At 42.6% G+C, this 12,842-nt stretch overlaps 1 protein-coding gene across 3 annotated transcripts in view; it reads right to left on the reverse strand.

The window, feature by feature from the left end:
- LOC111870800 (glycosylphosphatidylinositol anchor attachment 1 protein) overlaps positions 1-12,842 on the reverse strand; it is a 65,096-nt gene that overhangs the window by 8,228 nt on the left and 44,026 nt on the right. For 2 of the 3 annotated variants that reach the window (XM_023863366.2, XM_023863348.2), the window contains exons 12-14: positions 10,820-10,984; positions 4,477-4,604; positions 776-2,533 (exon numbers count right to left, since the gene is read on the reverse strand). In XM_023863366.2, coding sequence (XP_023719134.1) covers positions 2,367-2,533; positions 4,477-4,604; positions 10,820-10,984 — 460 coding nt within the window. In that variant the 3' untranslated portion in view covers positions 776-2,366. Of the gene's footprint in view, positions 1-775; positions 2,534-4,476; positions 4,605-10,819; positions 10,985-12,842 lie in introns of those variants that run through there. The other variant, XM_023863358.2, reaches the window with a different exon arrangement.

Here is a 12,842-nt window from a genome sequence, read left to right on the forward strand (position 1 = left end):
GGAACAAGCTCCCCTCCTTTCAAAACAAAACCTATGTATACACAGTTCACCCACCCAACACACTCTGCCCCTGAAGATGAGGCAGTATGTATCTCTGAAACATTGGCAACACTGCCCACATCCACACAGTGTAACAACCGAACAGCTGAATCAGTTTCAACAGATGTACTGTTATGGTGCATTTTGTATAATGGATTCCACTCTAAAAGTGTGTCACAGAATGTGCCATGACTGAAAACAGCATAGAGAAAATCTTACTGCATTTATTCTGTACCACATTTTCTGCCCCTACTGTCTCCCATCCTAGTAATACTCATGCTAAATATTTCACAAGCTGTATGTACTTTTTTTTTCCCCTTGGCACTACAGCCCCAGTGGGCCTAGGCCTACCTCCATGAACTTATCTGTTCACTTCGATTTTTCTAAATCTTACACTTTCGGTAGGACTCCTTGGGTGGGTGATCAGCTCGTTGCAAGGCCTCTACCTGAGCTATATGTACTTAGTCTTTACCTGTTACTTCAAGGGCATCAGAAATTAATTTATGAGGAAAACATGGCCTACACAATTAGGCCATAAACAAAAACAAAGATGTTTTAGAAGAATTACATATTTAGTCAATGTTCAGTTTGTGTAAAATTGCCCAATTAACTAGAAACATGTATCAAGACAGAACAGAATACCTAAACAGATTACAGCATAGAAGCCTAAAGGAAAAATAAATTTAAGAAGACCACTGAAGAAATCACATCACACTTTAGTAACATTAACATGAGCTTATGGATATTCCCCGCAATTCTTATGAAAGATGAGTAATGATACAACTTCTTGTAGATGCACTGTAACTGTACGTCCCTCGCCAAAATTATTTAATTAAGGGTATGAACAACTTATGCATTGTTTAATACCATGAGAGACGCTCCTCCGGCGAGATAACATCCCAGGACCATCTAGTTGTAATTCAGCTATTGTCCTCCTTAGGCTAAAGGTGCCAGTATTGTCCCTAATGTCGCCTGTTTACTCCCAGTATCATAAACCCATGAACTGACTGTGCGCGAGACCGGCCAGGAGGGGTCTTGGATTCCTTGAAGACCTACAAAAATTTATGGGCTTCTTTAAAATGTAGGTCAGATGCCGGGCTCAACCCTTGGCTTTCTCTTTTTATTTTTTTGTTTTTCTGATGCCAACTGGGGGACTTGAAAAGATAGGGCAGTTGGTTATAGGGAGTGGAGGAGGACAGTAGTTGAAAGGTAGATACAGAAGAGAGAAGTGTTTAACAGTAGGGTAGCGAGTAGGGCGGACGGAGTGGCTAGCTTGAAGGACAATGCAAATATTAACCACTGAATGAAATTTTAAATTAAAAGTGCAATATTCGGTGTTCTGGAGATCCCGGATTTATTAACCCCGAAGTGTGTTCCACTCCCATCTCCGAAGCACCCGTATCCTGAGAAAAAGAACCCAAGCTCGAGCGAAAGTCATGGCAGCTACGTCAGCAGACGGCTACAGCACAGTATTTATGTAATTTAATTAAGGCATCTGGAGTTGGAATAGCTCAGTCAGCAAGTGATGGTCTATGGGATGGACAGCCCAGGCTCAATTCCTGGCAGTGCAAGATTTCTCTCTCCTCCACAGTATCCAGACTAACTTTTGGGTCCACCCAGCCTCTTTTCCCAGGAGTAAAGCAGATGGGGTGTGAAGCTGACCACTTATCTCCAATTAATACTGGGACCAACAAAGATGGAGCTGTACATCCACTCCCCAATGTCTTCATGGCATAGTGCTCAACTAATTAAGCACAGGGACAACTTTACTTTCTTTACCTTTCAATTAAAGGCCCAGAAAGTGAGAGTTGCATCAGATATTTAAATCCAGTACAAACTGTGTTAGTATCTTTTGAATAATTCACAGTTCACAATTAACTTAATTTCTTATTCAGAACTATGTACTTCTGCAGGTAAAATAATGGATATCCTTCATTTTTCATCTCTCATTAAAAGAAATCAGGTGCTTCAAATAACAGCAATTCATAAACACTGAGGCTCACTTATCCAATCTTCAAACCTACAAAACACAATCAGTATAATTTACTACACCACCTTTTCTCTGCAAATTTAATTTAAACTTCAAACATATTGGAAACTGAAGCAAGATTAGAGTTTCTTATGGCAGTGTCTTTGAGGATAACTGTCTTCTTAGATGCGAGAGTTCGTAGTCTCATTGAACATTACCAATCTACCCTGATGGAAACAGCACATTCAACATTCAAAATGTTTTACCAGACTGCATGCTGTTACATCCCAAAAGACAAAAATCTTCATAGAGCAAATCTGTATATCACCTTCAACAAGTTATCTTCCTCCTTCAGTCTTCATTTTTCTGTTTTGAGATCTTCCTGATGTGGACGAGAATGTAACACAACCCAAAACAAGAGCCAATTTGGAAGCAAAATGGCAGTTGCAACTGGAAACACCCAGTTTGCATAAACATAGCTATCAACCACTGCATAAACCAGTGCCTGGCGTGTAGCAATCAAACCTGAAAAAGACAAGGTTAACCGAAAATTCAGTTTGGTACTATGTGATGTAGAAAACTTTGTTTTATAATTTCAGTCAGTAAAGTGACTAGTGATGAGTAGGTATGGAATGTGGCTCAAATTCCAGTACAGGTACTGAGTGACTGTGAAAGGCCGTGACCATTTCATTCACAGTTTACTATGCATGATGACACAGCATCATTTAGTCACCAATGATACTACTACTATGAGGCTCTGATGCCTTCAAGCAATTGTAACTGCACCATTGAAATCCTTCCCCTACCCCCTATTTTTATTTCAGTAGCTTATCAAGTAGACAATAAGAATTACAAAGAAACACAGGTTTAAGACACACAGTCAGAACAAGCAGTAGGCGATCAGCAGATAGACTGAACTTGCGCGGACAAGGACATCTGCTAGTCCTTGCGTCCAAGCATCTTGTGTTGTTTTCGAAAAGGGCAGAAATGATACTTCAAGGAACCCCACTGAGTTTCTTTAGAAATTGAGAAGTTGACTTACAGCGGCAAGCCCTACCAGCCATAAGTCAAAAGTGGGAGTGCCAGGAGATCATTAGCGACCCCTCATAAGTTGCATCGCTGTCAATTTCGCCGTTTGGTATTCTAGGCCGAAACTCCCTCTAAAACAATCTGTCATTGGCCGGAACCAAAAATTAAGCCAACTCCCCTTATTTGAAACGGCCTACCAGGGAAATTAGCAGGAGAGGAGAATAGGCGGATACAATTCAGTTAGGACCACTGGCTCGGCAGAGAGTCCAGTTTAAGATTTTAGTCTGCTATAAACTTTCGAACTTGGCGGAGGCACACCCCGCGATTATACTTGCTTGCTAAGTTAAATAATTCTTAGAAGTGTAAATTTTGCTCATCACTTAAAAAGAGATCTAGCTTAATCCATAAGTGGAAGGTTTAAGTCGACCTTATCGGGTAATCTGAGCAAGTGCAACACCGGCTGCTTGAAAGCCAAACTAAATCTGATTGTGTGAATTTATACCACCGAGTGACTGTAAGAAAAACAATAAAGTGTTCTAGTGGTACAGTGCATTGTGTTGGGTAGAAGTGCTTCACCCTCACTTGTCCGAGCCTGACCCGTAGCCGACCTGAGGAGAGACTCATCGCCAGGAGCTAGTCAAACCAATCGCCAGCTTCCACCCACTCATGCCTTCCCTCCTTTATAATGAATCGCAAACCGCACCTAGCTGTTTGCTGGCGCCCATAACTCAGGTCCTATCCTCAAATTCCAACCCCCGTAATCAGCAACAGAAGGAGGAAGCGGTGGAGCCTGGTCAAGCCGGAACCAGCCACGCCCCAACAACTTCAACAGAGGCAGCACCAGGTAGGGCAGTCAAAGTGATGCCGAACGTAAGGTGACCAAGATGGACGGTAAGAAAAGGTGGCAACCAACTTGTGGGCAAGAAGCCTCAAGAGAGGACGGTTAAACAATGAACAATAAATATAGTGAAATCCCCATGTACAGTGTCTTTGTGGAGCAATACATTTAAACACTAAACTGAGGAAAATCCTGAATGGAGGAAATTTAACATTGAGACTAATGACTTGGGGGAGGACAAAGTTGCTCGCGTCTGTGACATTCTCTAAGTCACATGAGTCCCCTGGGTAGTGCAAAATGAGCAACAAACCTGGCAAAGCTTCCCAAAAGAAAAGTGCAAACTTCTTCAAGATGCAACAAAGAAAGAACTTGAGTGCTCTCTATTGGGAAGCAAGAAGCAAAATGGGTTAAATGATCCCAAATGCAGTCACTGGAAACCAACTAACTAATGACTTGGGATAACTGAAATTGGATGTGAGATGAGGGAAACCTTAAAACAAATAATATTAAATGGGGGTTCCACTGTAACAGAATGGCTGTGTAGACAAACATTTTCACTTTAGAGACAGGTCTTTTATGCTGAATAAAATTCCATATATACCTTTTTCCAGTAATTCAAGAATGGGCTCATCTGGGAATGACAATGCAGTGTAAATCATCACAATAAGAGTCAGCAAACACAGGGGATGCAAAAGCAGCCAAACCACTTTCTGCAGTGTACCCAGGACCCTGTACGAACATGAAAACCAACATTGCAGGCCAACTGTAAACTGGATATGACATTACTGACTGGATTTATTCTATCACTTGTACCTGCGAACTTAGAAAACCATAAATTACCACACAGATATACTTAAATAAAGTACACATATTTCCACATTATGTTCTTTTGCAATTTTGCATACTCAAATCTAATCTTGCAACATAATCATATTTCAGGTATACTGCATTGAATCAGAACTGATTATACTTTGTATTCCATTCACTATTCATCATATCAAAACATGTTTCACATAAATGTTACATGTCCTATTGGAATCTATATTTTATATCACATATGAGTACCAATTTTTGTATAATATGCTTTTTTTTTCAGAAAAATTATCAGGTTGAATCCAGTATCATGTAATGATGAAGTTACACTGGATCAACACAAACTAAAATTAAATTTGCTACCAACTTAATTCACTAGTTTCACTCATGAAACATGCAGGCAGATGGACAAATATGACTGCCCATATGGATGTATGCCTCGCCTCACTAGTACCTTAACAGATATTAATATACAGTATTCAAGATTTCAACCATCACAGGTCAGTGTCTGGTGAACATGAAAATTACAATTCCAAAAATAACAATTTTCTTGAAAATGGCTCTAATGTTTCTACTTAAGATTCAGGAGACCATCTCCATACATAAAACTGTACAGACGGTATCTTCAAGAAATTAACAGTATGTGCATTAGAAGTCCAAACATGAAATGTATATACTCTCGTCTCCCAGACGGATCTCCACCAAGCCAGGATAGTGTCCACTCAAGCAGAAATAAAAGCCAAGATGGACATACCTCAAGAGAAGATGGAGGTCGCAATACGCCCCATCTTGTCCGAGTTAGTGGAGACCACAAACATCAAGTGGAAGACGTCCTTTGATATGCGAACAAAGAGCCTCCAGGAAGCCCTAGCAGACACGAGGAATGACCTTCATGAAAAGCTCAGCCTCATATTGCAAGTCGAGACACAGACAACAAAGACTGAAATAAGGAACAATCAAGAAAGGATGGAAGCCAAAACTGAGGCCATCTGACGTGAGTTTCAGACACAGCTGAAAGAAGTCAAGGCCAGGGCCGAGTGCGGAAGAGAAACTGGCACCAGCACGGTGAAGCCACCTAAGTTTGATGGGATTACATCATGAGCTGTATTCTGGCAGCAGTTCGAGACCATAGCAGGGCACAACTGCTGGGCGTGCCTGGAGAAATCCACATACTTGATCACCACCTTGCAGGGCCAGCCACCGACATGCTACCTGGAGTTGTGAAAGAAGCAACATATGAGGAAACCCTTGAGTCCCTGGAGGACCACTTTGGGGACCAGCACCTGGCCATTGTGTATCACAGTCAGCTAGAAATAAGGACCCAGGGTGTTGGAAAATTCTTGCAAGAATTTGCCACAGTTGTCAATCAGATGGCCCACCACATAAGGAGGAAGGCAAACTAAATGTTTGCCAATGGGGTAAAAGATACTACCATAAAAGTCTAGCTGCTGCTGGGAGGAGAGAAAACGGTAAACGAGGCTTTCAGGAAGGCCGAGATGCAGGCCATGCTCTTAGCAGCCTGGCCCCCAAAGAGCACCAGGACATTCTGGGGAAGACAAGCACCCCCCAACAGGATGAGAAGGCCAAAGACGATGGGCGTGCTGGAACTATGTGGCAACTGCCCCTATGGGAGGGAGGAAGAAAATGACCAGTGCATAGAATGAGAGAAAAGACCTGTGAGACATGGGAACCAGCAAGATCTGAATGGCAACCAAGAAACAACAGAGAGGTGCATGGGAGGGTGGCTGACCATCAGGAGACGAGATGGTGCCAGCAGAAAAGGGAAAATGCCAGTGTACACATTAAGGCCTCCCACAATGCATGGCTACAATAATAGAAAAGGCCGATCCTGCCCTAGTCACAGAGGGCTAGGTTGGTGAAAACCATGCGTTGTAACTTGACACCAGGGCGTATGTGACTGTTGCCAGGCCCCCAACATTGCCACCGGATGGCCCGAAAGACAGCCGAACCAATGCAACACACTGCAGGCAATATCTGAGGAAGCCCTCCTCATCTTGAAGGAAGGTTTCCTGACAATGACCCTGTGGCAGCACCCACTGAAAATCTGGGTCTTCATCACCACTAACACAAACAAGTTCATCTTGGGGCAGGACATCCTGCCACCATACAATGCATCTGTGCACTTAGGATGCCAAACGCTGCAGCTTGCAGAGTAAGAGGAGACCTGGGGTGGGAACCCAGCATTCCAGCCTGGTAGTGGCTAATGAGCAGGTGATAATTGCACAGTGTGAGGAAATGACGATGCCTCGATTAGAAAGCACCCTCGGATTGGAAAATGGCCTGGCAGAACCGAATCCACTGTCCCATCTGTCCATAGGACTCTATATAACCAGGGCCCTGGTCCAAGACTGCCAGGAGGGACCCGTCACAACCAGCTCATGAAAGGATCCATCCTGGCACACTGTGACCCAGTCACGCTGGTGACCCCACCCAATGTGGAACAACCACAGGTTCGAGATACTACCCCGAAGTTAGAGGATGTGACTGCAGCAGCCAGGCCAACCTTGAGTGATGCTGAATCCCTAGAGTGGAAAGAGATTCTCACCGAGTACAAAGACATCTTTGCTATGAAGAGCGATGACTATGGATGGACCAACAGAGTGTACCACCATATAATTACAGCAAAGGCCTGACCAATCTGCCAACTCCCAAGGAGACACTCCGTAGCAAAACAGGCGGATGTGGGTAAGATGATCGAGGACATGCAACAATGTGGGGTTATTGAAGTGTCAGACAGCCCCTGGTCTTTCCCTATCGTTCTCATCCAGAACAGGGACCTGCGATCTGCGTGGACTACAGGAAACTGAATTATGTCACAAGAAAAGATTGTTTCCCACTGCCCTGGATTGATGACACTCTGGACACATTGGATGGAGCCAAATGATTGTCCATTTTGGACCTGAAGAGCGGTTATCGGCAGGTGGATCTGCATCCGGATGACAAGAAGACTGCATTCTCGACGGATCAAGGGCTATGGCAGTTCAGTAATGCCCTTTGGCATTTGCAATATTCCACCAATGTTTCAGAGGTTAGAGGACTCATGAGTCATGTCCATGTACCTGGACAACAGCACCTGCTCAACCTGCGGGAAGTGTTCCAGAGCTTCCTGCAGACCCGCCTAAAGCTCAATCTGGAGAAGCGCCAACTCTTTCAGAAGGAAATACAGTACCTTGGGCATTATTATGTTGCTTGTTGGGATAACCACCAATCCTGAGAACCTGAAAGCTGTATGGAAATGGCTGACCCCACATAATAAGAAATAAGAAGCTTCCTGGGCCTATGGATTTAACAGATGGTTTATTTCCGGTTTTACCACCGCTGTGAAAATGCCAACTAAACTCATGGAGGAGTAGCAAGCCTTCCAGTGGACACCAGAAATGGATGCCGCCTTCCAAACATTAAAGGAGGCCATCTGTACTACCACTATTCTTGCTTACCCACAGCCAAGAGAGAGGTTCATAGGTGACACAGACACAAGTAGTGTCAAGAGTAGAGGAGTGTTGTCCCAAGTATAGGATGGACAGGAGAAACTGCCTACTACAGTAGAAGCTGAATACCCCCAGCAGAAACTACTTGAAATCGTAAGGACACTAGTATATTTCCTTAAGTACTTCTACATACAAGAGTTCCACCTGTGCACCAATCGCTAAATTCAGCACCAACGGGAGTACAACTTCACTTCCGAGCACCATCAAGACCAAAAACACAACAACGCCAATGCACAGGCACATGTCAAGCAGGTACACACTATAGCAGCCGTAGCTTCAGCCAGCTGGCATGAGATCTGAACAACCAGGACATAGGGCCCATTCTGGAGGAAGACCAGATGGCAGCCAAATTGGAAAGACATCGCTGACTGCAGTCCCATGTACAAAAGCGACTGGGTCCAGTGGAAATCTCCTGTTGTGAGGAACGTCATACTACAGCACCACTTGGAATCCTCAGGTGGACGATCAAAAATGACCCAGATAATTCTCCCTTGAAGCAGAATGAACAATGTGCAGGCCAAACTACATGGTAGACTGTCAGGTCACTTGGGGTGTCAACAAGACCCTCTACAAAGTTTAGCAAAGGTACTACTGGCTCCAGGCAGGACACCATGTTGAGGAATGGTGCCACAAATTCAACACCTATGCAGCCAGTTGTGGCCCCCAAAACAGGAATTGGAGGCCAAATTAATCAGAATATGCCAGGGCTCCATTTGAAAGGACAGTCATCAATGTAGCAGGCCCTTCCCATGGAGCGGCCAATGGAATTGATACCTCCAGATCAATGGACTATTTTACCAAGTGGCAGGAAGCCTACACCACTTCCAACCAAGAAGCTTCAATGGTGGCGGAAGTACTGGTTGCCCACTTGTTCTGCTACTTCTGAGTACCATGGGAGCTACACAGTGACCAGGGCCATAACTTTGAGTCTTGCACCTACAGTTGGACAGCACGGTGGAGCACTACATCAAAACAGCCGAGGAGCACCTATGAACATTCGCATTGCATCAGAGGGATTTGGATGCTGAATTATGTATCCTCTCACAATACTACAAGCTTGACTCCAGCTAGCCTAGTGTTCGGAAGAGAACTCCAAATGCCCTGCAGCCTGCTGTTTGGGGCATCCCCTGACAAGGAACAACCCACAACTGATCATGCTGCAAATTTAGTGGACCATCTACACAACATCCACAATTATGCCCGCCAACAACTGAAGCTGGCCGTGGTCAGATGAAAACTTGCTACAACAGACTGGTAAACTATGCAAGCTACCATGAGCGCAACAAAGTGTGGCTCTATCACGCAACCAGCATAAAGGGGATATAGCACAATCTCCAATCTTCAAGGGAGGGACTGTATAAAGTAGTAACTCAGATAAATGATGTGGTATACAGAATCAAGTAGAACCCTAGATCAAGGATGATGATGGTACAACTGGACCAGCTCCCACCTTAACAGGGAACCGCTCTGGACGAGGGGCCTTAAGGAGGGAGCAGCAGGAGCAGTAAGAGGGTAATCACCATGAGAACTGAGCCACAGGTAAGGAAGGCGAGACCAATCACAGACATCACAAGTACAGCCTTTAGAAAAGAAGAAATGGCAGTATGCCTGTACACCTATCACCAAGTAATGACTCTGTAAACAACGGCCATTGCTAGGTAATGACCATAAAGAGTAACACTGGAATTATGTTCTCTATGCGGTCGAAGTGATATCCATGTGACATGACAACAGAAGAACATCATTGGAAGCCATTACCAGGCAACAACTGGTGAGGATACAGCAGACTGAGAAGACTTAGTGCATGCTGTAGTGAATTGTAGTGTGTGTGAATTAGCAGAAGTAAGTGCTATAGGTACTTGTAGTTAAGTTCCATAAGAGTTCAATAAATACAATTACCAATCCAAACCCCATCTACTCATACACATGACAATATAATATTACTACATAAGAGCCAGAAACTATTTATCACTGCATTAATCTATGTAAAGATTGCATCTGACCAATACAAACCAAAATGAAACTGTCGCAACAACTTTCAGTGTAAGACTCCAATGTAAAATTTCATCAGAATCCATCTGGCAGTTTCACAGATGAAACATGTGGATGGACAGATGTACATTCAGCTTCCTCATTATTCACTCAGTGAATGCACTTTATCCAAAGAACATTTAAAGTGTATGTTCACAAATACACTTTTCCATTTGTATGGTGTAACTCAGTTTTAAAATACCTGAGCAATTCGAAGATAAGGTATACAAGAAGTAACTATTATAAAAGATAAACTGTACCTTGCCAAGAAGAAAGCAGTCTTCTGGGATTTGGCACCGTGTATATGTGGTGTTAACCGACGTTTCGGAGGAACGTATCGCCTCCATCTTCAGGGTAGAAGAAAAAGTATAAGAAATCTGCAAGCGACAAGACCGTGAGAACGGTAACACGGTGCCAAATCCCAGAAGACTGCTTTCTTCATAGTCACCGCCGTGAAAGCCTCAAATCTGTACCTTGCCAAGTTTAACAAACCCTCTACCAAAACTTCATTGCTTTAGTCCACAATTTCACATCTCCTTCCTTTACAGAGGTTTTACTTGCTAATATATATAAAAAAGTTCCTGATTTCACCTGCTTTGTGTTGGTACCATCCATAAACTAGGAAGAATATATAAAACAGCACTGAGAAGCGCCAAAGAGAAGTTCTGCATTGATGTGCAAAGGAGAAGTGTAGCCAATTCAAGTAATGCAACAATATTGAGGATTGTCCAACTTTCCACTTTTGCTCCCCCATTTCTGAAATGAAGAAACATGCAACTTATCCAAAGGGTATATTAGATAAAGGTAAAATACTGTCACATGTTGGGTGTATAACGCGTGACAAGTAACTTCACGCCTTATTTGATATAGCGAATTTATTCCACTCACTCTTACATTTACACAGTTTACAATTTTACAGTTACTGCCATCTGCAGTATCACACTTACTTCTCCTGCTGCCATTCACTCGGCCAAATGCTAGACTGCAACTGGCTCAATCCTCACTCACTAATCACTCACTGATTTAACAATGCTATTAATAATATCAAGACCATATATCACTGGTCCAAGTCATTTTATTTGTAGTTTTTCCTCATATCACCTCAAAGCGAAAGACACTTCTGACAATCTTGCAACACTGTTTATCTTCCAAACGTTCCACTTTTAAGCAGGAGTTTAATTAACCTTTAATGTACGGACTTTTAAATTGCTGGGAGCCCTCTGTGGCCGGTATTTAAATCGCCCTAATTAATTAAAACTGCAAACTTTCAGAAAAAAAAAATACATATTTTCCGTTCTATGCAAGATAGAAGTACGAATTAAAAACAGTCTGAACGACAATAACATTTTCTACATATACTCAAAGGATCAATTTTTACAAACGAAAATTAATTGTGATTATTTTGTTATGAAACGCAAAATATAATCTTTGTTATATGTGTTATGAAATTCCAAAGGACTTACCCGTTGTTTTTTCTTCAACCATGAATAATGGTGATATTGTAAATATAGTCACACTATATACAATACTATTTTGTTGAGACTGTACACGAGTTTGAACTGTGTCACTTCACAGTTTACGATACACTCTGACACGGGCGCATAGCACTTCTCGAAGCAGTCCATCTCACAGAGTGACACCACCCTTTTTACAGGAGAAGAGCGTGCTCCTGCTTTTATTATTTAGCGAAACACAAGACAACATCTTTGTTTCCCTTTCGTTGGCCAGTGTTGTGAATGTTTCACCTCCAGTCAACTCAGTTGGGCCCCCTGATAATGTTGGCCTCCCCCGAGAAACGCCACTGACCATGATATTCGGCTTGTGTGATTGAAGAATCATCTTGGGGGAGGGGGGTTTCTAACAAATTGAATAAATTATGTTGATTGACAAAGCGACACTCTCATCTGTTGGTAATATTCGCAAAATAGTGATGCAAAGTAAGTATAATAATAGTCAAAAAGAGTGCCAGTCCGACACTCNCGCCATATATAAGTGACATTCAGCCGTTAAAGGTTAAACAAACCCTCCCATTTACAAGTCAGTCAGTACTGTAGTCATATACCTACTACATTATCGACATAAAACACAGAAAAATATGAACTGAAAGAAAAAAAAAAAGACCAAAAACCATGTTTTCTATGGATACTTTGTCATAGAACTACTTACTACACAAAACACAGATGAAGAGTAGAAAATGAAAACCAATGCATGCATTGTAACCCATTCAAGCACAGCTGGAACAGAAGGGTGAAGGCAGCAGTTCATCATGTGGCATGGGGTTAGAGTGAAGTTCCCTATATCACATGTATTTCTGCAGATCCCTCTCCCTCACAATGCCATATCCATGTTAAACAGATTCTATTTTCCTTGATACCATAGTATAACAAGTAGGCTGAGCGCACATTTGTCCTTGCATTCTGGGAAATCAGACATATATATTTGGTTGATGACTCATCATACATCACCTACACATCATGAATCTTCATTACATGCCTTAAATATAAACATCATATGCATTGTATTCAGTGTAGATACTGTAAACATACTGCCACATGTCAGGGTGGTACACATGACATAATTAACAGGTTCTATTTCAGATGATTGGATTCATTAG

The sequence above is a fragment of the Cryptotermes secundus genome, unplaced genomic scaffold (genome assembly GCF_002891405.2).
Source record: "Cryptotermes secundus unplaced genomic scaffold, Csec_1.0 scaffold2112, whole genome shotgun sequence".
NCBI classification, from domain to species: Eukaryota; Metazoa; Arthropoda; class Insecta; order Blattodea; family Kalotermitidae; genus Cryptotermes; species Cryptotermes secundus.